Genomic DNA, 26,482 nt, shown 5'->3' with positions numbered 1-26,482 from the left:
TCTAGGAAGTCCACATGTCTACTGACGCACATTTACATGAACAAAGCAGTTACGTGCATGCGCATGTGGTACCAACTGCCGCAAGCACACACAGAAAACATTTTGGTTTACCATACTTGTAGAAGCAAACCGCCAATAAATCTCTCAAATGCGTCTCAAGTTATTACATTTTATATTATATGTTTAACCTTTATTATAAGCCAACTACTCTTTTTGTGTACTGTTACAGGTACATGCTAGTGTGTCCTCAGAAGAACGCCCAGGATAAGTCACATTATTTACGTGAAGTTTCGACCCAATAAGTGATTTATAACGCAATCTGACTACATTTTAAAAACATATTCAAGACTAGTTAGTGCTTACTTTGCGTGACGGAAAGAATTGTGAGCATAAATGAATATCTAAGTGAATTTTATAATCAATTATTTATATCACTTCGTGGGCTTTCAAATAACAAAAATGAAGTGAATGATGGTGTGATGGCCCTCAACTACGTGCCCTCAGACCAGAGTTGAAATATTCTCTAGTGGCTGGGATACGTAGTTGCCGCATTACAAGCCAAATACTGCTGAGTCTACTGCATACGATAAGAACACACACATGAATCGAATGGTCGAAGGTTCCTAATTGAAAATTTTGAACTTAACATAGACGTTTATAAATGAAAGATTGCAATTAAATAAAATCTGCAGGTGCTATCTTAACGACTTTAAATGATGAGTACGATAGTAGAAGTACTTTTGAGAATGCGCTATATTTCTGCAAAACACTTATTGGTGTCGATGGTTCAGCAATTAAATAAAATATAAGTTGAATAACAGGGAAACAATAGATTCCTACTTCACGTAATTAGTTATTAACAACAACATAGGTCGTGAGATATTCACTTCCAAACGCTTACTATGTATTCACTGCAGAAGCCACAGAAATCTCACAAGTACACAAGTCGTCACTACGAAATGTTTCTATCTCTTGCAATCACGCGCAAACTGCTCCACTCCAAGTCTTTACTGGAACCGTACGTCGAGCCTTCACGTCCAGCACCCTCCGTGTCCTGTGCCGTCTCTCGCGCCGCATTCTCCGGAAACGATGCTCCTTCCCAACCTCTATACGTCTCTCTTAGTAACGAGCGCTGTCATTGGCTAGAGCGCTCCCTCCATGTCTCCAAGCCAACGTGCACTCACAAACATGTTGAAACACATACCAAATACTGGATTTACATTTAAATAACTTGAAAGTAAATAAATATTCCTACAGCTGGACCATAAACACGCTCTAACACACATTATTAGATACATAAACAAATTAAATAAACGTATATCAAAGGAATAGAACAAAAGGTAGGCCAGTAGCCTAATGTCTCTGTGCTCTCTAATACACAGTAAATATTTAACCAATTTCTTCATGAATAGTATATATCGGATATAAAGAAAGACATAGATGAATAAATATATTTATAAGCATGCTGCTACCGTTTTTTCGTGTAACTGTGGAGTACTTATAGCTTGACGCGATCGATAGTAATCGGCCACTTTTACTCATGTATTATTGAAGTTACGTGCCTGTTATTTATACCAATTTAGGTTTACACTGATAGCTTTCTAAAGACACGTCTATCGACGAAATCGGATGAAGCGTTTAGATTTTGGAAATTCGTTGCTGGGTGTCACTTGTATAATTTACCGTCGGATACTAAACTTTAAACTAATAAAGATATTGAAAATCTGATTACACCATCCGAATCGTCGTGCAAATTATAGTAATGTACATGTTTCTTTTTGAGGTATCATGATTCATCTGGCTACTATTAATTTCTAAACGAACTGTGAATGTCTGCCTTAATGGTTTCACAAAGTCCGCCATCTTTAGCCCTCCGAGCACACAGCGTCACCTAGGAATTCCCAGCCACGTGCTCGATGGACCACGTGCTCCAGCCGTTGTGAGGCACCACGCGGATGCTAACGAGCTCGGCCCGAGCGGTGGCCGCCAACTCTGAACTTAGAATATTTCCAGGGCGCCGCAACTCGCCTGTTACGTCACAACTTTCATCATCTGGTTCAGAGAATGTGTATATGATGTATCTTGGAGATGAAACATGTGAAACAAGAATGCTTGGGGGTCCGTCTGATAACCTTATACCTTACTAGTGACGATGTCACCGCCTAATGTGGCACAAAACAATTTCTAAGTAAAGGGTCACACATTTTTCCCCTGCAAGTCAGCAGAGAAACTGCCTGTGAACCTGCATAGACCAGTGTCTTGGCTGACGCATTTGCAGGCAACGTCAAGCTAATGGAGGACGTAATTGACCAGCAGCACACTCGTATTGTGCGGCAAAGATTACCTGTATTTCTTATGAACGAGACCGCCGGTGATGCCATAGACGCTATTACTGAGAAGGAAGTGGAAATCCAGCTTCGTTATCGAAACATTAGGAAGGCTGGAGGCTGTGACAGGTGGCGTACGCTATGCTTAAGCCACTTGATGCCCTCCGACCCAACAACTCGGTCATATCTTAAGGACTGGCAACTACCCCTCTGCGTGGAAAAATGCGCGGAAGTAGTTGCCATTCCTAAACATGGAAAATATGCAAGAGCCCTGCAAAACTATCGACCTGTAAGTCTTAACGACGCCATTTCAAAAGTCTTTGAGCATCTATATGATCAAAGGCTTATAGTGCACGTTAATAGCCAGGAGTTAATACCACTTGCACAGTTCGATTTTCTGCGTGGTAACAGTACTCAAGAACAACTTCTGCGTCTTGTGGAGGACGCGAAGGGAGCCTTGGAGCGTCGGGAATACTCAGGGACAGTACTTCTGGACAGCTCCAAGATCTTTGTGTGACACGAGGAACTTCTCTACAAATTTTTTGTATTGGCGGTACCGACGCCGCAAGTCAGTCGCATCGCTTACCTGCATAATCGCACATTCAATGTCCAAGCCGGAGACACTGTATCGACAGCAAAGCCTACACTATCGGTAGTGTGGCAGGGCTCTGTCCTTGGCCCCTGCTGCATACCCTCATACCTCAGACGATCCAAAGGCGAAGAGAGTGTCATTAGCACTTTATATGGATGATGCCGCAATCTACGCTCGTTGCCTAAAAGCTGAGTTCTTACGTCGTCGCCTGCAGACAGCATGCGACGTCCTAGGTGCCTGGGCCACTAAGTGGTGCCTGAAATTCAGCGCTGCGAAAAGCCAGGCCAAAATACACTCCTGGAAATTGAAATAAGAACACCGTGAATTCATTGTCCCAGGAAGGGGAAACTTTATTGACACATTCCTGGGGTCAGATACATCACATGATCACACTGACAGAACCACAGGCACATAGACACAGGCAACAGAGCATGCACAATGTCGGCACTAGTACAGTGTATATCCACCTCTCGCAGCAATGCAGGCTGCTATTCTCCCATGGAGACGATCGTACAGATCCTGGATGTAGTCCTGTGGAACGGCTTGCCATGCCATTTCCACCTGGCGCCTCAGTTGGACCAGCGTTCGTGCTGGACGTGCAGACTGCGTGAGACGACGCTTCATCCAGTCCCAAACATGCTCAATGGGGGACAGATCCGGAGATCTTGCTGGCCAGGGTAGTTGACTTACACCTTCTAGAGCACGTTGGGTGGCACGGGATACATGCGGAGCGGACGTGTATTGTCCTGTTGGAACAGCAAGTTCCCTTGCCGGTCTAGGAATGGTAGAACGATGGGTTCGATGACGGTTTGGATGTACCGTGCACTATTCAGTGTCCCCTCGACGATCACCAGTGGTGTACGGCCAGTGTAGGAGATCGCTCCCCACACCATGATGCCGGGTGTTGGATCTGTGTGCCTCGGTCGTATGCAGTCCTGATTGTGGCGCTCACCTGCACGGCGCCAAACACGCATACGACCATCATTGGCACCAAGGCAGAAGCGACTCTCATCGCTGAAGACGACACGTCTCCATTCGTCCCTCCATTCACGCCTGTCGCGACACCACTGGAGGCGGGCTGCACGATGTTGGGGCGTGAGCGGAAGACGGCCTAACGGTGTGCGGGACCGTAGCCCAGCTTCATGGAGACGGTTGCGAATGGTCCTCGCCGATACCCCAGGAGCAACAGTGTCCCTAATTTGCTGGGAAGTGGCGGTGCGGTCCCCTGCGGCACTGCGTAGGATCCTACGGTCTTGGCGTGCATCCGTGCGTCGCTGCGGTCCGGTCCCAGGTCGACGGGCACGTGCACCTTCCGCCGACCACTGGCGACAACATCGATGTACTGTGGAGACCTCACGCCCCACGTGTTGAGCAATTCGGCGGTACGTCCACCCGGCCTCCCGCATGCCCACTATACGCCCTCGCTCAAAGTCCGTCAACTGCACATACGGTTCACGTCCACGCTGTCGCGGCATGCTACCAGTGTTAAAGACTGCGATGGAGCTCCGTATGCCACGGCAAACTGGCTGACACTGACGGCGGCGGTGCACAAATGCTGCGCAGCTAGCGCCATTCGACGGCCAACACCGCGTTTCCTGGTTTGTCCGCTGTGCCGTGCTTGTGATCATTGCTTGTACAGCCCTCTCGCAGTGTCCGGAGCAAGTATGGTGGGTCTGACACACCGGTGTCAATGTGTTCTTTTTTCCATTTCCAGGAGTGTAATTACGTTTCTCAGAGTGACCATCGACCTCAGTGGATTATGGGAGGCCCCACTCTATGGTCCCGCACTGGGGACGGCATGTTAGAGAGAAAAGGGGAAAAGCGGTTGGCCGACTACAAGCACTTTACCCCTTGTTAAACCCTGAGTCAACGCAGCCATCACACTGCAGCATCACGCTATGTCTAGCACTGATCCGGATGGATTAATGAAAAACCGTTCCTGTACCACGTGCATCGAGAGCCGACTATCTCACTGAACAACGAGCGTTGAGTTTGAACACAAGTAAACACGCATTAAAGACCATTTTGAACATGGCATTCTTTCAGCAACCGTATATAAAACAAAGAAATAATTCAGCCAGCCGGTAGCAAATAATTGTTTAATACACTGACCTAGGTTTCTCCACCTCTAAAGATGTCTTCATCAGAATGAAAATTTAAAAGCCATTAAGTTACATTCCGAGAAGGCAATGTATTAAACAATTAAATCGGTTGGATGTGTTATTTCTCCGTTGGCACATTTAAGACATGAAAAGCTGCAAGCAAAATTTGCACCAAGCTACCAGATTGGTAGCTGCAATCTTACTAAACTTTTGTAGCTCGTTGCACAAGAATGACCATCAGACACAAACTTCAAAGAGAGCTACTACATCAGTCGTCCATAGTGGAAACGTGGACGCAACAGCCAGGGCCGCTCACGGAAGACCACCCAGAAACGCAGAAAGGATCAGAATAGAATGCCTTGTGTCATTCAAGCGGGACTCATATAGACGCCTGCGTAACACGCACTGGCTTACTACTAGCTCTCTCATTTAATTGGCAAAGTGCCAGTTTGTAAATGTGCTTTATTAAACTAGTCAAAGACTCTGATACATTCACTAACCGATACTTGTTACGGAACATCTTCGCAATATGCTTGCGATTCAAAATATGCAGAAGAAAGGAGAGCTTTGAAAGCTGATATTGTGACAAGAAAGTTTCAGTATAATGAATTGCAAGCACATTGGGAAAAAATTAGCCACCCTGAGGAGACGTCCCGATAATATCGCGCCACCACCTTTAACCTCTATAACGGAATCAGTTCGGCGTTGAAGAGTCCACAAATTACCCCAGTTATGTGATATCCACCTGAACCAGCTCGCCGTCGATTGCATCCCCGTACAGCTATCAAACTGCGGGAATGTTGATTGCTAAGTTTCACTCCATGTTCCAAAATGGTTCAAATGGCTTTAACCACTTTGGGATTTAACAGCTGAGGTCATCAGTCCCCTAGACTTAGAACTACTTAAACCGAACTAACCTAAGGACATCACACACATCCATGCCCGAGGCAGGATTCGAACCTCGACCGTAGCAGCAGCAGGGTTCCAGACTGAAGCGCCTAGAACCGCTCGACCACAGCGGCCCGCGCCCCTGTTCCAAATAAGACATTATCTACAGGATTAGGACCAAGATAGTCGATGTGTCATATGACGTCCGAGTGTTCCTTGGACAAGGATCCTATGCATACAGATGTCAACACGGCTGTTGTCAACCTGGAAAACGAGAGCGTCTACTGCGTATTCATCATGAAGGCATAGAGGAAAGGACATACCAATACACTGACAATGTTGAAATAAACATCTTGTTTCATGTAACCTGAAGGAGTAAGCCCAAGTAATGGTACGAAAAACAGTCTCCCATAACAACATCGAACCACCTACGGCCTGAACTGGACCCTACACACACTGCAAGCTAACTCCCTGATCGGGCCGTCGGCGCACTTGAGGTGTCGCATCATTTGCAAAGTGGCTAAGTCGCGGCCCATCGGACCACATTACACAGCCCCATTCAGCTTCTCTCCTGTATTCGTTTGGCCCAGTCAAGCCGTGTAGCTCTCAGTGCCACTTTGAGAAATGACCTTTTGCGAAATTTCTGTTATATGCTGTTCCGTTCATGATGTTCGCTAAGAATCAGGTTGAGATAGAGAGACAGTTGCAATATCTGTCGGCTTTGAAACTGATTTTTATTGTCTTGGTGTGTCATTCGTATCCGGTCCCTGTCATTAGGTTAATTTTACGAACATTCTTCGTAACTCATGTTGCATAGTCGCAAGTGATATACTGTTCCCTGTTGAGCATATTGCACAATCTGTGTGGATACGCCAACAAACCGGGCACCATCATTCGAGGTGTCGTCATAAGCAGATCCAAATACAATAGGTCCTTTCTGTCATTTCTCCACACGGAACCATCTTACTGCGGTGTATCCATACAACCCACTAGCACATACATACCACGTCACTGCCGTTAGTTACGTCAGCGCTGGACGGTTGCATGACTGCCTGATTTACAGCGCTCCAAAAGCGACCTTTGCACTTTTTTCAAGGTGTGACTAATATTCTTCTCGGTGAGGTTATATCACGGAATACTTACCTGAATCAGACACAACGTAACACATGTGTCAGTCCACTACATCCTCTCCACCCTGATCTTCCTCCGAAGATGTGACCCACAGCACAGGCCTATTAACGTCCCATACATCAACAGCGATGAGGATAATCGTCTGTGAAACTGCGTCTCAACCTTCTCGCAATTCCTTTAGCCTTGCCTTCTTTACGTAACTGGGAAGAGTATCGTACTGCAGGCGTCACGGGCACGGGTTTCTTCAGCTGCGATTGGCAGAGACAAAAGTACAGAGCACATGCTGAGGAAGTCCTCGCCTTTACATAAACGTACTCAAATGTGTGTACACATACACCTGGCTCTCATATATTTCTCTGCTACATATTTTCCCAAAACTAAAGTGAAAATTGTTCTCATCATCAAATTCTGATCGAGGTTTTTAGGAGATTTCCCTCGGCTGTAAGGTAAATGCCGGTCTGCAAATCGACTCCCAAAATGTTCCCAATTTGGACTCCCTCTGCCCCACTATCAGTTCGCTCTCTCTGAAATGGCCATAAGTCGAACAGCCGCTCTGCTTTTAGGGATGAGAATTATATACACAAAATGTCGTCCTCTTACAGCAAGAAGACGTCTCAAGACTCGAACCTTCACAGGTCCATTCGTTCGCTTCTGTAAGTCCTCTACGATTTACTACATAAATCGTAATTCCGTTTTCGGGTCTGCTTCCATGCTAGTTCGGCTGTTATTGAGGGTGGATTCCACGAGTACCGTAATGCTTCTAGATTCTCTTTGTACTGCAACACCCGACAACTTTGTGGAGACATAGTCTTGTCAAGTCAATCCTTATTTATCACCAACCTCTCCACCAAGTTGTACATGGGACTATAAATCTCCACTGTATTCGGTTCTCGGTGAGTAAACAGTGGTCCACAGAAATAGCTACCAAAAGAAAGATAATCTTCCTTTGTTGCGCGAAACGTTTAGGAATCACCACTCTACGAAGAATCTGGAATATTCCGTCTACCATTTACCTGTGAACGGGTGTGCTGTTAAGGATTACATTCATTGCTAGCAGCTAATACCAAAGTTTATTTGTACAACTGGCAGAGTATTTTACTCACGGCATATTGTAGCGTCCTATAAAAGGATGATGATCGACTGTGTGTTTAAATTTTTTATATTTAATTTTATTCTTCACATTATTTGTAATATTCACTTTAATGAAACAGACCCATTCCACGCCCGACCTTTGGCTTAATCCCGTTGGCTTGCGAGGACAATTCCTATCGGTATAATCCCTTTCTCGCAACAGCACAGGGATTCAGTAATATGCGACGCAACAAGATTTTTTCTAGTACAAAAAAGCTTTAATAGAGAGTTACATTCCCAAAATTGGGGATCTATGGTACATGATGAATATGTAGCGATGATTTAGAAGATGACTTAGGAATTACCTTGTAAACATTTCCCTCCCTCCCCTTCCCCATAAACTATAGACCTTGCTGTTGGTCGGGAGACACTGAAAGGTTTAAAACTGATTTTAAAATGGTAAGACAGATTTAGGAAGCAGATTTGAGATTCCAGGACATTTTCAGGGGCATATTTGGACTCTGACTACAATTTATTTGTTATGAACTGTAGATTAAAAGTAAAGAAATTGTCAAAAGGTATGAAATTAAGAAACTGGGATCTAGATAAGTTGAAACAACCAGAGACTGTTGAGAGTTTCGTAGACAGCTTTAGGGAACCATTGAGTAGACCAGGTGAAACGAATACAGTGAAAGACGAGTGGGTAGGTTTGAGAGATGAATTAGTGAAGGCAGCTGAGGATCAAATTGGTAGAAAGACAAAACCTAGCAGAAATCCTTGGGTGACATGGGATATATTGAATTTAATTGGTGAAGGGCGGAAATATGAAAAAAAAAACAGCAAATGAAGCAGGCGAAAGGTAATACATACGTCTAGAAATTGAGATTGACAAGAAGTGCAAAATTGTTAAGCAGGAACGGCTAGCGGGCAAATGTAAGGTTTTAGAAGCTGTTTTACTAGGGGAAAGATAAATTCCGCCTACAGGAAAATGAAAGAGGCCTTTGGAGAAAAGAGAAGTAGCTGAATAAATATCAAGAGCTCAGATGGTAAACCAGTCCTAAGCAAAGAAGGAAAAGCTGAAAGGTAGAAGGAGTTTATTGAGGGTCTATACAAGGGGGATGAACTTGAACGCAATATCAAAGAAAGGGAAGTGAACGTGGATGAAGATGAAAGGGGAAATGTAATCCTGCGAGAAAAATTTGATAAGGCTCTGAAAGATCTAAGTTGAAAAAGGCCCCGGGAATAGACGATATTCCGTCAGAACTACTGATAGCCTTGGGTGAGCCAGCAATGACATAACTCTTCCATGTGTGTACAAGATGCAGGAGGCAGGCGAAATACCCCAAGGCTTCTAGAAGAATGTAATAATTCCAGTTCCATAGAAATCAGGTGCTGACAGGTGTGAATATTACCGCAATGAACAAACGAATGAATTCTCCCAGCGCTTTGCACGAAAACTGATTTGAAATTTGCGGTAAGGCCCTATGGGACCAAACTGCTGAGGTCATGGGTCCCTAGTCTTACATACTACTTAATCTAACTTATACTAACTTACGCTAAAGACAACACATACACCTATGGCCCGAGGGAGGACTCGAACCTCCTACGGTGGCAGCCGAGCGAACCGTGAAAGGCGCCTTGGACCGCTCGGCCATCTCGCGCAGCGAAAGCTGATCACTGCACATCGGCCACCGTATCCTGTGCGGACTAGTCATGGTTTCAAAATAATGGAAGAACTGGTAGAAGTCAACCTCGGGGAAGATCAGTCTGGATTCAGGAGAAATGTAGGAACACCCGAGGCAGTACTGATTCTATGATTTATCTTAGAAGATGGGTTAAGAAGAGGCAAAGCTATGTTTATAGCATTTGTAGACCTGGAGAAAGCTTTTGAGAATGTTCACTGGAACACGCTATTTGAAATTATGAAGGTAGCAAGGGTAAAATACAGGGAGCGAAAGAATATTTACAAATTGCACAGAAACCAGTCGGGAGTTGTAAGAATCGAGTGGCATCAAAGGGAAGCAGTGGTTGAGAAGCCTGTCCTCGATGTTTTTCAACCTGTACATTGAGCAAGCAGCAAAGGAACTCCGTCCGAACAGCCTTGGAAGACCCAAAGGCACCCACCGGCCGCCGTGTCATCCTCAGCCCACACTGGATGCGGAAATGGAGGGGCATGTGGTCAGCACACCGCTCTCCCGGCCGTATGTCAGTTTACGAGACCGGAGCCGCTACTTCTAAATCAAGTAGCTCCTCAGTTTGCCTCACAAGGGCTGAGTGCACAGCGCTCGGCAGATCGGATGGTCACCCATCCCAGTGCTAGCCCGGCCCGAAAGCGCTTAACTTCAGTGATCTGACGGAAATCGGTGTTACCACTGCGTCAAGGCAGTTGGCCAGTAAAGGAAACAAAAGATAAATTCGGAGTAGGAATTAAAGTTCAGGGAAAAGAAATAAAAACATTGGCATTTGCCGACTACATTATCTCGTTCTGTCAGAGACAGCAAAGGACTTGGAAGAGCTGTTGAACGGAATGGACAGCGTCTTGAAAGGAGAATATAAGGTGAACATCACCAAAAGCAAAACAAGGATAATCGAATTCAGTCGAATTAAATTAGGTAATGCTGAGAGAATTAGATTAGGAAATGAGACACTTAAAGTAGTAGATGGAATGAAATGTGGCGATGGCCTCCCGGTGGGTAGACCTAGTCGCCTGGTACAAGTCTTTTGAAGTGTCGCCACTTCGGCGACTTGCGCGTCGATGAGGATGAGTTGATGATGAAGACGACACGAGAACCCAGTGCCTGAACAGAGAAAATCCCGAACACAGACGGGAATCGAACCCGGGTCCCCCGGCATGACAGGCCGGCGCGCTGTCCACTCAACTACAGTGGCGGACAAGTAGTAGATGAGTTTTTCTATATGGGCAGCTAAATAACTGATGATACCGAAGTAGACTGGCAACGGCAAGAAAAACGTTTCTGAAGAAGAGAAATTTGTTAACAACGAATACAGATTTTAAGCGTCAGGAAGTTTTTTCTGAAAGTATTTGTATGGAATGTAGCCCTGTATGGAAGTGAAACATGGACGATAAACTGTTTGGACAAGAAAAGAATAGAAGTGAAATGTGGTGCTAGAGGAAAATGCTGAAGATTAGACGGGTAGATCACGTAACTAACGAGGAGGTACTGAATACAACTTGGGAGAAAAGAAAGAAGGTATCGGTTGTACTGTTTGATAGGACACGTTCTGAGACATCAATGGACCATCAGCTTAGTACTGGAGGGAAATGTGGGGAGTAAAAGTCATAGAGGGAGACGAAGAGATGAATACAGTAAGAGGATTCAGAAGAATGAAGGTTGCAGTAGTTATTCGGAGATGAAGAGGCTTGCACAGTACAAAGTGAAGAACTACATCAGACCAGTATTCGGACTGAAGACCACAACAACAACAACAACAACAACATTAAACGTCAACATTAGTCGTGGAGTAGATGTAAGACTCGTGCACGAATCAGCAATTCAACCAATAATAAATACATGGTACTACAAAGTCCTTGCGACAAACGCCGAGGTGTGACATGACACGTCAGGGGAAACAAAATTTGGTACAGACAAAATGTTCGCTGACGCTTCCCGATTACGTTAGGCATTGTTTAAGATCGGTTATCGTCTGAGACACGACAGCTTTCGTTGGCAATATGTGTTGCCTATTTCTCAGTCATCTGATCCACGCGCAAGACAATAGGCCAAGTAAAACTGAAATTCCTGATTCGCCTCTTAAAATTTCTCTCTCCGCTTACAGACACTAATGTTTAAGGTTTACTTGTTGAAAAGTAACAAGACCCTGTTAGTTCGGTGAAATCTCGTCGTTACAAGGTCGGTGAACCTGTAAATATAACCCTGCGATGTCAACTCTTTATTGCACTGTATCTCGGTATTTCCGAACACATTTACTAGTATGACAACCGTCACTAGACCTTTTTGGTACTTACCTGTGAAAAATAAATTTTCGTCACCCTGCAACATTAGTCTTGTTAACGTGTTGTTGGAAGCGTCTAATACACTTCCTACATTATTTGAGTTGCTTCCATCAAGAGAGTAATTATCATTTTCTGTTATATATAAATCAGAATATCTACTGTAAAGTATGTGGCGGAGGAAACAGTATTCTTTCTCCCCCACGCCACTTTCCCGTTACTATTCTAATAAATATGTTGCTGTTACTTGTTACTTGTGTAACTGTTCCTTTTTCTCGCCATGTCGTTAGTTTTCTGCAGTTTAATTTCAAATGCCACTGGAGGATCGCGCAGGCACTAAGACGTTAAAGGGAAAATTCAAAGTAACGCGAAAATGATATCATCTTTTACTAACATCCTAAACGGATCATGTTTAAGGCATACTTGGAGGCTTTACTGTAAAAACAATGCGAAAGAGTCAAAACTACGTAACATTTATAATCAAGAAGAGAAAACGAAAGTATTCAATAGGTCTGAAAAGCACCAATAAACTTGTCACCAATGTAGAACTGAACAACTAAGCTTCATTCCACTTTTCCGTGCCATAGCCCCTGAAAATAAAATGCATAATAGTTAGCCTATTTGAGTTACAATGTTCATCAGCATCTCTAAGTACAGGGCATTCTATGCTTTTTGTGGTTGGGTTTATATCCTATTTCTTCGACTAAATAGAGATATAGCTCAGTCGATGAATCGCACTTTGCAACATATTTCAATGATATAAAAGATACTTTCTAATTATTATATCTAGTGGCATGAAAATATCATTTACGTAGCAGTTTTCATTCTCATATAGCCAGTGTGTGCAAGCGTACGCTACATTATACCGTTTGCCTGGTATTATGTCAGTTGTACTCCTGATTTAAAAAAGTTAATTATTATATATGAAGTATTCTAATGGATGCTGTTGCACGTGTTAGTATGTTAAATCATTATGTGATATTCATTAATTCTACTGCTGTTTTATGCACCTGCCGGCTAAACGACTGTGTGTATGGTCTAGATCGCCACATAGCGTTGTAATACAGGGTTACCACAAGTTCTTGTGACAATTCAATACTTCACGGAACGATGTAAGTAGCGACGTAAAAATTGACACACATGCTTGAACTGAATGGGATTTTATTGAAATCACAAAAAAGGTGCACAAAATGACCAACAGAGGGCGCTTCGTATGATAAAAATGCAATAATTAGCATAATAATTGATTTTTAGTAAAGATAGTGTTCTTTATAACAAATGCTCAGCATCTCGGCCGTCACGCATTAATAATACCTGTAGTCGAGGGATAGTCTTGTGAACAGCACTGTGCAGTATAGCAATAGACATGGCGAGAAATTGCCGTCGGATGTTGTCTTTTAGCAGGCCTACAGAGATCGGACGATCACGGTAGACTTGTGACGTCAGGTAAACCCACAACCAATAATAAAACACTGACTGATGTCTGGGGACCGGGGAGGCCAAGAGTGACAAAAGTGGAGACTCAGCACGCGACCCTCACCAAACGATGTGCGCAAGAGATCTTCCACACGTGTAGCAGTATGGGGTGCAGCGCCGTCCTGCATAAATGTCGTACCTTCCAGCAGGCTAGAGATGATGCGATTCTGTAACACACAGGCGTACCTCGCACCCGTCACGCTGACCGTCTGAAAAGCACCACCCCGCATTTTTTTTTTAAAAAAAAGGGTTCGATCACGATTGATGAGGTAAATCCACATCACACCGAGACTTTCTTGTCATATAGCGGGGTTTGCACTATCGATAGCCCAAATTCTGCAGTTGTGGGGTGTTGACAGATCCTCGCAGTGTGAAATGGGCTTCGTCGGTCCACAACACTTAAGACAATCAATCATCATCTTTCCCCATTTTTTGGGAGTGCCGACGCGCAAATTCTCTTCGCGTCACAAAATCTGTGCCTAACAGTTCATGATAACATTGGATTTTAGTTCAAAAATGGTTCAAATGGCTCTGAGCACTATGGGACTCAACTGCTGAGGTCATTAGTCCCCTAGAACTTAGAACTAGTTAAACCTAACTAACCTAAGGACATCACAAACATGCATGCCCGAGGCAGGATTCGAACCTGCGACCGTAGCGGTCTTGCGGTTCCAGACTGCAGCGCCTTTAACCGCACGGCCACTTCGGCCGGCTAACATGGGATTTTGTCCGGATAACAGTGGAGGTTACACCTTAGCGCTCTCCAAACTGTAGTGCGTGGAATGCAAGTGCGATGTGCGACTTTATGAGCGCTGACTTCACCATGCGCAGGTTAGCCCCGCTGAAGTTTCCTTTTCTTCATGAAATGTCCGAGCAGCAGTAGCGCTTGTGTCTGGTCGCCCACTACGGGGCCTGTCATGTAAATGAGGGTTTCCCAAACTGTGTTCCGTGGAATACTGGTGTCCCGCGAAAACCCATTAACATCATGGCCTTTTTCGACAATTTTTATTTTTAAAAAATTTTGTTATGATTTCTATGCTACTAGTTGTGACTTAAAATTGATGTAATCACTGAACAAAACACATTTCTCCCATTTTTAAAAATTGTGTTAATCTGATTAACCTTCAAAATAAACAAGGTGTTCCATCAAAGAACCAGTATCTGAAAGTGTTCCGTCAGAGGAAATGTTTGAGAACCCCTGGTCTAAATAACCAGTGGCTTCGAAGTTCATGATCATTTCCTTCACTGCGAAAATTGCCACAGAACGTTTACCTGTTCGAATACCATTCTTATGGCTATAGGGTCGTAAAGCTGTAGTTGCGGATCTTCTATACTGAGCCAACATTCTACATCTACATCTACATTTATACTCCGCAAGCCACCCAACGGTGTGTGGCGGAGGGCACTTTACGTGCCACTGTCATTACCTCCCTTTCCTGTTCCAGTCGCGTATGGTTCGCGGGAAGAACGACTGTCTGAAAGCCTCCGTGCGCGCTCTAATCTCTCTAATTTTACATTCGTGATCTCCTCGGGAGGTATAAGTAGGGGGAAGCAATATATTCGATACCTCATCCAGAAACGCACCCTCTCGAAACCTGGCGAGCAAGCTACACCGCGATGCAGAGCGCCTGTCTTGCAGAGTCTGCCACTTGAGTTTATTAAACATCTCCGTAACTCTATCACGGTTACCAAATAACCCTGTGACGAAACGCGCCGCTCTTCTTTGGATCTTCTCTATCTCCTCCGTCAGACCGATCTGGTACGGATCCCACACTGATGAGCAATACTCAAGTATAGGTCGAACGAGTGTTTTGTAAGCCACCTCCTTTGTTGATGGACTACATTTTCTAAGCACTCTCCCAATGAATCTCAGCCTGGTACCCGCCTTACCAACAATTAATTTTATATGATCATTCCACTTCAAATCGTTCCGCACGCATACTCCCAGATATTTTACAGAAGTAACTGCTACCAGTGTTTGTTCCGCTATCGTATAATCATACAATAAAGGATCCTTCTTTCTATGTATTCGCAATACATTACATTTGTCTATGTTAAGGGTCAGTTGCCACTCCCTGCACCAAGTGCCTATCCGCTGCAGATCTTCCTGCATTTCGCTACAATTTTCTAATGCGATTGCTGGCGTATCTGTCTCCCTCTCTCAATACAGGCCATTTCATACACGATTCTCATGCGGTGTCACTGACGTGTTGCTGTCTAGTGCCATATATTGGCTGATTTTTGCTCTCGTTGTTGGTTTCGATAAAACCCCATGCCTCAGGCATGAGTGTCAAGTTTTTCCTCTCTACCTACACTGTTCTGTGTATTAGTACATTATCAAATACTAACTTCCAGGTCACCATGTACGTGATATACGGTATCCAACAACACGTTGTCAAATCCCGTAGCAATTTTTTCATGGCCATTTCGTAGAATTACCACATTTATTCATCTTTCTTCTGTTCTAACTTTGAAAGAGATGTATTGAGGAGCTCTTATTGCCATCAATTTCACCGTCAAATTCGCTATACAGTGATGTATTTCTACGTTGTGTAGCTCTAGTTTAATTGATTATATAAGTTCCCTTTCACTTTAACACGTATTTCTGACGCTATTGCGCCAAGGAACCGGGAAAGAAGTGGTTGAAAGTTTCTGAGATGTGGCTCTGTAAAAGTAAGTTGATAGTTAGGTAGACTAAGAGATTACGAAATGAGAAGGTGTTCCGCAGAATTAACAAGGAAAGGAATATCAGGAAAACACTGACAAGAAGAAGGGAGGGGATGACAGGACAAGTGTTAGACTTCAAGGAATAAATTTCGTGGTACTAGAGGAAACTGTAGAGGTAAAAACTGTACCGGAAAACAGTGATTGGATACGCCCAACAAATAGTTCAGGTCGTTATGTGTAAGTGCTACTCTGCTATGAGAGAAGACGTTGGCAGAGGAGAGGAAGTCGTGGCGGGTACCATCAAACCAGGCAGAAGAACGGATTTTTTTTTTTTTTTTTAAGAAAAGGAACACTTCATCCATGGTCACTCATCAGATTTGTCGTTACCAACTCGCATTATTGGATTTAGATGTGTTTTTCCAGGGTTGAACCATAAGACCTATTTACCTCTATGTGGCTGTTGCCCATTGGATCTCACTCATCTGGTTGCTGCTTGAGTGACTAGAAACTCCAGACACGCCCACCAAGTGCGCCTAATACACACGTTATGACGTATGACCCCATTACACTCTCGTTTTTGATATGGAACAAACATATCTCACATACAACTTTAATACTCATATCCACACCCAGAAAATACGCAGAGTGACCAAAAAGTAACGGGAAGGCACTGTGACAGAAGTCGGTCGTCGCTTGTTGTAGCCTAAGCAGTACACTTGTCTCGACACCGTCCTAGCAGAAATGAATTCCTGACACCCTACACTAAAGTCGGCAGTGATTTCTCACACTACACTGTCGACTGCCCCATATAGCTCTGTGGATGTGGAGTGACGTCCCTTCTTCATACACTAGTAGTGGTCCTACGTGTCCCAGTACTCGTGTGGAAACATTCTCTTTGCGATATTGAAGATCTGTCCCTGGACGCTGTTGGAATCGTGAAGCTGCTGTTGTATGAACCTGTCTGTGTGGTGTTATATATTCCAGTCCTGTGAAGCCCTAGTGGAATTTATTGCATTGCTTCGTCACCACTCGTGAACAGGTTAACAAATGAAAAGACAGGGTACGATTATCACATAGGACAAGTTTAATTAAAATGGAAATATGATAATTGGCAGCTATTGATGACACAAACGTGCCATAAACTGTGTTATGTGACTCCCTCCTGGAATTTTACAAACAAATTTTGGCATACCTGCAAAAACTGCTGGTGTTCTTGACTGTTGAACATCAGAGATTGCGAGCCTACAGCAAGTGTTTCCCTAGTAGCTTGTTAGAGTTACTTAGAGACGGATGGAAGGGCTACAGAAGAATTGAATTCAAAATCCGCATTTCACCTGCAACACATGGTAAATGGTAAAGCAGCCTCCACAATATGAGAAAAGCCGTGAATCCACAATTTGCCTACCATTGGTACAAAAAAGCTATGCATGGGAAAAGAATACATAAAATACATTAGAAAATAGAAATACGGCTTCGTTCTAGCTCTTACGGAAAATTACTAGATGTATCGAAAGAGTGAAATAACCGCAAGGGTAATAAACAAGCAGTTACAAGAGAACCATGAGATAAGCAGAGATGACAAGCGAGAGTGAGCGCATTGAAAGCGTTGCTTACCACAAAAGCACAAGTGAATTGGTGGTTGTCAACTTGCAGAACCAGACGCAAGCCGCGATGTTACAACGATCGCCAAAATAGTCCACATCTTCTAAATGTGCAACCAGATTCCTATCGTGAGTTTGCTGTACACGTTACAAGTAAGATGGTGGCACGATTAGATACTGCTCGTAAGTGGGTTTGGGAGTGTGAGTCGCCGGCCGGTGTGGCCGAGCGGTTCTAGGCGCTTCAGTCTGGAACCGCGCGACCGCTACGGTCGCAGGTTCGAATCCTGCATGGATGTGTGTGATGTCCTTAGGTTAGTTAGGTTTAAGTAGTTCTAAGTTCTAGTGGACTGATGACCTCAGTGTTAAGTTCCATAGTGCTCAGAGCAATTTGAACCATTTTTTGGAGTGTGAGTCCCTCTGTTTTATTTTCTCGGTGGAGACAATGCGAAATGACTAATCCAGTGAAAAGTAGCGGGAGGTGGTAGTCAAAGTGCAGTTACTTGCGGAGGTCAAGTGTGGCTGTAATTATCGTATGGCAGCGAAACGTGGCAGATATTCTGCTGTGTTAATGCGAAACCGATTTACGCTGCAAAACAAATTAGTTCCAGTTGTGGCCAGCAGATGCAAATCTATCAAGCTAGGTGGTGCAATGGTTAGCACACTGGACTCTCATTTGGGAGGATGTCGGTTCAAACCCCCGCCGGCCATCCAGTCTAAGGTCTTCTGTGATTTCCCTAAATCGCTCCAGGCAAATACCGGTATGGTTCCTATGAAAAGGCATGGCCTATTTCCTTTCCCATTTTTGACACAATCCGAGCTTGTGCTCCGTCAGTAATGACCTCGATATCGCCGAGACGTGAAATCCACTCTTCCTTCCTTCTTTCACTAGATGAAAATCTGGCGCTGTACACTGTTTGTATAACGGCTTGACATCCACACTGCCATTTGACAGTCCATAACATGGATGAACAATGAGGCTATTGAGAAGAGAGAACGTGCGCAGTTAGTGAAACTGTTTTATGTGAATGGCAGGAATTACAGCGCTGCATTGAGAGAGTATCTCCAACTGAAAGGTCTGAAGAGAGGCCCAACGTCATTAAATGGTTTAAAGAAGATGACAATGAAGTTCGGAAGTATGAGAGAGCTTGGTGCAGCACCTGTCCCGTTGGAAGACTGACGAGGTTGCTGTTGCTGTAACTGACCACGCAGCACGTGCCCCGGGTACTGCTATAGTGCTCGTGCTGTGTAACGAGAATTTTCCACCCTATGGTCAACAGTTTTGCAGTCTATTTTACACTGGTACCAGCACAAGATCCAGAAGCTGCAGCAACTGAAACATGATCCGCAGCAATATTCTGAGTTTTCTCTCTGGTTTCAGGCATGAATCGAAGTTGATGACATGTGGCCAGGGCATATTCTATAGAGTGAAGGGGCACATTTTACACTAAGGGTACAGTGAATACACACAACTGTCAGTTTGGGGTACTGTTAAACCTCGTGTTGCGCACTCGCCGTATGTGACCGTGTGGTGTGGATTTACAAGCATCTTTATTCTTGGTTCGTTCTTCTTTGAATGTGGTACACCCAGAGGGCCTTTGAGGTGCACCATGACGTCTGCACGTAATCGAGACCTCCTTGTACAGCCCGTGATTCCTGCTCTGGACTTTGTGGAAACCTCTGTTTTCATTCATGATGGAACAACGCCTCATGCCGCTCGCCCATTGTAAGGTCTGCTTAATGCAACTTTCAGCAAACATGTCACCTCCAGAGGTTTTCCAGACGTGTGGCCTGCTACATCACCTGATCTGGATCCATGTGAATTTTGACTCTGGGGGTATCTAAAAGAACGCGTTTACCAGGGACTCGTTGCGTCTCTACCTGATCTGAAGGCCAGTATAAAGGAAATCGTTGCTCAGATTCCACTGGAACTGCTGCGAGCATCTTTTGGTCACGTCGTTTTACGGGTGCAGCATCTCGTCGACGTTTCCGGTGTTCATACAGAACAAAGTATGTAAGCGGCGGTTAATAATAAAATCAGCATTATACCTTTCTCACTTGTTAAATATTTTCTGCCCACGTCCCGTTCCTAATCCATTACATATGGAAACATTTCCACACGTTTCTCTTGCATTCACAGCGCCAGAGTTGCAGATGGTGGCCAAAATTGGAATTCTTTTTTTCCAGCGTAAATCAGTTCCGCATTAACGCATTAGAATATCTACGAAGTTTCACTGCGACACGATCATTACGCCCCACAATGGACCTCTGTGAGCAGCTGCACTTTAATTATAACCACCCGATAATTCCTTGCAGCCAGTTTGATCAACGAGACGGCATTGACCCTCTAGCAGCGTTTCACGTACTGTGGCGGGGGAAACTCTCTCCCTTTTAAGTTGGTCTTTCTATGGTGGCACCAGCCTAACGCCCCCACAGGAAAAGGGTCTGCATGTGCGGAAGCGTGGCCCATAGCCGGTTTGAAAGCAATAGCCATTGACTTCCTTTTCAACGAACATGCCAACTTTGGACTATTTTACTGAATTTATTTCCGGAAATCTAAAGATTATGCGAACTTTCTCATCCTGTGGCCATTTTCCTTGGTAACACGTCAGTAGGATCGGAATAGTGGGAAAAATTACTTTTGTGGGGGAAATTAGCCTATCAAATGTTACCGCTCATTGATTATCTATCCAATCAAAGCGTGACTTCGGTCATTTGGTTCGTAATCTGTAGTACAGTTCGAATCTGTGATTCAGTTTTGTATTAATTAAATAATTCTGTCTTTGAAATGGATGGCAGCCAGAAAAGTCTGCAGTTTGCAGACGGAAACCTGAATTCTTGTTAATCTCCTACATATGAACTACGCTTCTTGCTCCGATTACCATCACACGTTTGAAGTCAGTTAACTTGCAATGTGCTGCTTCGTTCAATATAACCTGCGTGTAGCAGACGCAGAATATAGCATCGAAGTGTAGCAACAAAAATAGGATTAAATGGTTTAGTTGAAGAAGCAAGAAACTGTATTTAAAATGTCAATCCATAAAGCTTTGAGAAACTAGAAGTAGGACCAATATCCTCCACTGAAATTAAAAACAACAAAAAAAAGTCAATGTGATGTTGATGGAATTTCAAACATAATTCTGAAGAGTTGTCGCAACTTAATAAGTAATGTCCTTAGTGGTGTATGCAACGCATCACTGACACAGCGAATTTTTCCAGAGATGTTAAAATATGCAATTGTTAAACCTCTTCATAAGAAAGATGACAACACAGACTTAAACAAATATCGTCCAGTTTCCTTACTGACATCTTTTTCCAAAACATGCGAAAAATTTATGTACTGAAGAGTAGTCTCACACTTAAACGGAAACAATTTACTTAGCATATCACAGTTCGGATCCCAGAAGCGTTGCTCGACTGAGAATGCTACTTATACATTCAATCATCAAATAGTACAAGCCTTAAATAATAAAATATCGCCAGTTGATGTTTTTGTGAGCTTTTCAAGGCGTTTGGTTGTAAATCATATTACTCTATTAGAAAAACTCGAGTTTTACGGAACTGATGGCTTTACGCACAGTTGGTTTGAATCATACTTAACAAACAGAGAGCGAAAGGTTGTGCTGAATAATTCCGTGTCGAAAGGGTAGAAAATTTTAGTGAGTGGGGAAAAATCACAGGGTTCAATTTTGGGTTCTCTTCTATTCATAATGTATTTGAATGACCTACTAGTTAACATTCAACAAACAGAATTGGTACTTTTTGCAGACGATTCTATTGTTAATAAATCAGATTAGAGAGAATTATAAAATGGTTCTCCGAAAATGGATCCTCTCAATACTTTGGAAAAAAACACAGACGCACACACTAACTATATTCAGTTCTGTACAACAAATTTAATCGTACTAACAATTGATGTAGCACTTGAACAGAAGTCAGCAAATACGGCATAATGCTCCAAATTTTTGGCTGTACTTGCTGATAAAAACTTGTACTGGAAGAAGCATATTACTGAGCTTTTCAAACAATCAAGTTCAGATACTTTTGGTCTTCGTAGAATTACTAATTTGGGAAACAAACAAACCATCCACCTGACATATTTTTCATATTTACACTCAATAATGTCTTACGGAATAATTTTCTGGGGTAACTCATCACTTAGAAAGAAAGTACTGACTGCATAAAAGCGAGCAGTAAGAATAATATGTTGTGTTCCCCACAAACGCCATGGAGCTAGGCGTCTTAACTGAGCCGTCACAGTACATACTATGTTCGCTAGTGAAATTCGCCCTAAATAATACATTACAACTTGAGAAGAATAGAGATGTCTATGCCCACAACACTATAGGTAAAAATGACCTTCATTACCTATTACAAGCTGACAGTGACTCAGAAAGGAGTTCAACAAGCAGCAACGAAAATTTTTGACCATTTGCCTAAGAACATAAAATAGCTGACAGGTTACTTTACTTTACATGTGGCAAGGGCCTTTCGACCATACGCCTGCTCTATGAGCCTCTTCCACTTCTCCCTGTCCAATGCGCTGTTCGTCCAGTTGCTGTTGCTGTTCATCCTAGTTGTTAGTTGTGTCTTCGCGAATGTTATCCCGCCATCTGATTCTGGGTCTCCATCTTTCTCTGGTTCCATCTATTGTTCTGCTGAATGCCATTCCAGGTAGTCTATTCTCTGTCATTCTTGCTATATGGCCTGCCCAATTTAACTTTCTCCTCTTGAGCACTTCGACGATGTTACGGTGTTTGTACAGCTCTCTTAATTCTTCATTTCTTCTTATTCTCCATTCCATGTTATTTTCGTCGTATACTGGTCCAAAAATTATCCTTGGTACTTTTCCTTCGAATATTAACAGTTTTTCTTCATCTTTCTTTCTAAATATTAATGTTTCACATCTATATAACATCACAGGTATAATGGTCAACCGAGCGAGGTGGCGCAGTGGTTAGACACTGGACTCGCATTCTGGAGGACGACGGTTCAATCCCGCGTCCGGTCATCCTGATTTAGGTTTTCCGTGATTTCCCTAAATCGCTCCAGGTAAATGCCGGGATGGTTCCTTTGAAAGGGTACGGCCGACTTCCTTCCCCATCCTTCCCTAATCCGATGAGACCGATGACCTCGCTGTCTGGTCTCTTTCCCCAAACAACCCAACCCAACCCAGAAATATACATACATTCGTCAGTGGATTAGAAGAATTTGTCCAGGACAAGTAATTTTAAGTTATATTTAAAATTCCAAAAGAGAATTAATCAGAATGATGCAAAATTACTACAAAATTGCTAAGAAAACAAGATTACATGTTAATGAAGAAAAGACAGAATACGTGCCCATAAGTAAGAAAACCAGAAAAGATGCACATACATACGTATAATTGTCGATTGCTATAAGTGGATTTTGAAGTTACTGCTAGGTGATGTTTTTCTTAGCAGACTGATGAAACTAAAAAGTCTCTTGTTTGGTGTTGATAAACGGGCATCTATTTCTATATCTCTTTTGTTGTTTTTACTAAAAAGACTTCCTAGGTACTTGAAGTGGTCAACAGTCTTGAAACTGAATCCATCTACGGTCAGAAGTGCATCTTTTCTAGTTTTCTTACTTATGGGCAGGTATTCTGTCTTTTCTACGTTAACATGTAATCTTGTTTTCTCAGCAATTTTGTAGTAATTTTGCATCATTCTGATTAATTCTCTTTTGGAATTTTAAATATAACTTAAAATTACTTGTCCTGGACAAATTCTTTTAATCCACTGACGAATTCCAACGTAAAAGCCGGTAGCCAGTAAAAAAGAAATTATTGTTAAGTGTAGTTGTATGAGTAGGACTCAATAATACACTACTGGCCATTAAAATTGCTACACCAAGAAGAAATGCAGATGATAAACGGGTATTCATTGGACAAATATATTATACTAGGACTGACATGTGACTACATTTTCACGCAGTTTGGGCGCATAGATCCTGAGAAATCAGTACCCAGAACAACCACCTCTGGCCGTAAAAACGGCCTTGATACGCCTGGGCATTGACTCAAACAGATCTTGGATGGCGTGTACAGGTACAGCTGCCCAAGCAGCTTCAACACGATACCACAGTTCATCAAGAGTAGTGACTGGCGTATTGTGGCGAGCCAATTGTCGGCCACCATTGACCAGACGTTTTCAATTGGTGAGAGATCTGGAGAATGTGCTGGCCAGGGCAGCAGTCGAACATTTTCTGTATCCAGAAAGGCCCGTACAGGACCTGCAACATGCGGTCGTGCATTATCCTGCTGAAATGTAGGGTTTCGCATGGATCGAATGAAGGGTAGAGCCACGGGTCGTAACACATCTGAAATGTAACGTCCACTGTTCAAAGTGCCGTCAATGCGAAGAAGAGGTGACAGAGACGTGTAATCAATGGCACCCCATACCATCACGCCGGGTGATACGCCAGTATGGCGATGACGAATACACTCTTCCAATGTGCGTTCACCGCGATGTCGCCAAACACGGATGCGACCATCATGATGCTGTAAACAGAACCTGGATTCATCCGAAAAAATGACGTATTGCCATTCGTGCAACCAGGTTCGTCGTTGAGTACGCAATTGCAGGCGCTCCTGCCTGTGATGCAGCGTCAAGGGTAACCGCAGCCATGGTCTCCGAGCTGATAGTCCATGCTGCTGCAAACGTCGTCGAACTGTTCGTGCAGATGGTTGTTGCCTTGCAAACGTCCCAATTTGTTGACTCAGTGATCGAGACGTGGCTGCACTTTCCGTTACAGCCGTGCGTATAAGATGCCTGTCATCTCGACTGCTAGTGATACGAGGCCGTTGGGATCCAGCAGGCGTTCCGTATTACCCTCCTGAACCCACCGATTCCATATTCTGCTAGCAGTCATTGGATCTTGACCAACGCGAGCGGCAATGTCCCGATACGATAAACCGCGATCGCGATAGGCTACAATCCGTCCTTTATCAAAGTCGGAAACGTGATGGTACGCATTTCTCCTCCTTACACGAGGCATCACAACAACGTTTCACCAGGCAACGCCGGTCAACTGCTGTTTGTGTATGAGAAATCGGTTGGAAACTTTCCTCGTGTCTGCACGTTGCAGGTGTCGCCACCGGCACCAACTTTGCGTGAATGCTCTGAAAAGCTAATCATTTGCATATGACAGCATCTTCTTCCTGTCGGTTAAATTTCGCGTCTGTAGCGCGTCATCTTCGTGGTGTAGCAATTTTAATGGCCAGTAGTGTAATTTTGTCATTAATGTTAACACTGACTTGTTCCACGTCATTTCGATACAAGAATCGTACAGATGAATTATGAAACTTGCAACTAACAATAACATCTAGCGGCTACATTTAGGCGGCATAGAGAACACATCTCCAAATTGGAGTACCCTTGGGTAGCTCAGGCCGCTCAGTGCAGCTTCCATTACGACTGCCGCCTATAGGAGTGTCTGGGCCTTTTTTTCAGGTGTTCAACATCCTGGGGCTGGGCCCGGTGCCGTGGGCGATGGTGGGCGAGGTGTTCCCCTCGGAGGTGAAGGGGCTGGCCACCGCCATCGTGACGGTGGTGCTCAGCGTGAGCTCGACGGCCGTGGCGAAGCTCTTCCAGGTGGTCAGCGACCAGGTGGGCATGCACGTCGTCTTCTTCTCCTTCTCGGCGTGCGCCGCCGCCGGCCTCGTCTTCACCTACTTCTGCGTGCCCGAGACCAAGGGCCGCTCCTTCCTGGAGATCATGCGACACTTCGAGGGAGACGCCACCGAGTCGCCAGAATCCACCGAGAAGCAACCTCCAGCTGTGCCGCAGCACCCGCAGCACCCGGCCCTTCATCTCTGACGTGGTAACACGACACTAGCTCGTTGCAGCACGTTACTAGACAAACGTGCATGTCGGTCAGAATGTGAAGACTTTTGTCCAGACAGTAGACTTCGTTAAACGTTGTGTTTTGATCTGGTAACACTGAGTAGTTTTTGTGACTCTTTCTCCCTTTCAACTGTGTTGAACATACTTGTTTGACAGAGACAACTGATGCTATATTTCTCTTGCATTTGTGCCTGCTGCAAGACGAGAATAATCCAAAACGCGTGACTTTTTTTAGCGGTGATGATGGGCACTAAGTGCCTGTGTGAAAATGGTTCTGGGACCTGACAGATGCATATTCAAACATCAGACAGCGCCAGCCAGTCACTTGTGTTGACATGCACATGCTCGCTCTTCGGCTGCACAAGTTTTATGTACAAATATTAAGTGAAAGATGACTGTTATTTATAAAACTACAAAATAATATATACTCAACAATGATGGTAAATATAAAATTATTTAAAATAACTGCAATATTTGTATTTTATATCATAAATGTAAATAAGATGTGATGAAGAAATATACAAAACTGCAAAACATTTAATATGATTTGTAACATCTATGTCTACATGTACATACAAACTCCACAAGCCATCCTTCGGTGCACAGTGAAGGACACTTTGCACCACTACCAGTTTAGATTAGATTAGATTAGATTAATTATTCATTCCATAGACCCATAAAAGAGGGAATCCTCCTGGGTGTGGAACATGTTAGATAAACACATTACAAAAATGTAATTAGAAAAACTTGAGTTTCATTAATTTTAATGATCCTAGTCAATAAACAGTA

At 43.8% G+C, this 26,482-nt stretch overlaps 1 protein-coding gene across 3 annotated transcripts in view; it reads left to right on the top strand.

The window, feature by feature from the left end:
• Window positions 1–26,207, top strand: part of LOC124613043 (facilitated trehalose transporter Tret1-like) — a 124,898-nt gene extending 98,691 nt beyond the window's left edge. For all 3 annotated transcript variants that reach the window (XM_047141613.1, XM_047141614.1, XM_047141612.1), the window contains one exon: window positions 25,301–26,207. In XM_047141613.1, the coding sequence (XP_046997569.1) occupies window positions 25,301–25,666 (366 nt within the window). In that variant the 3' untranslated portion in view covers window positions 25,667–26,207. The remainder of the gene's footprint in view (window positions 1–25,300) is intronic.
• The last annotated feature ends 275 nt before the right edge of the window (window positions 26,208–26,482 follow it).

Source organism: Schistocerca americana, chromosome 4 (assembly GCF_021461395.2).
Source record: "Schistocerca americana isolate TAMUIC-IGC-003095 chromosome 4, iqSchAmer2.1, whole genome shotgun sequence".
Lineage (NCBI taxonomy): Eukaryota > Metazoa > Arthropoda > Insecta > Orthoptera > Acrididae > Schistocerca > Schistocerca americana.
The sequence above is the reverse complement of the archived record's forward strand: the minus strand, read 5'-3'. Positions and strand labels throughout refer to the sequence as shown.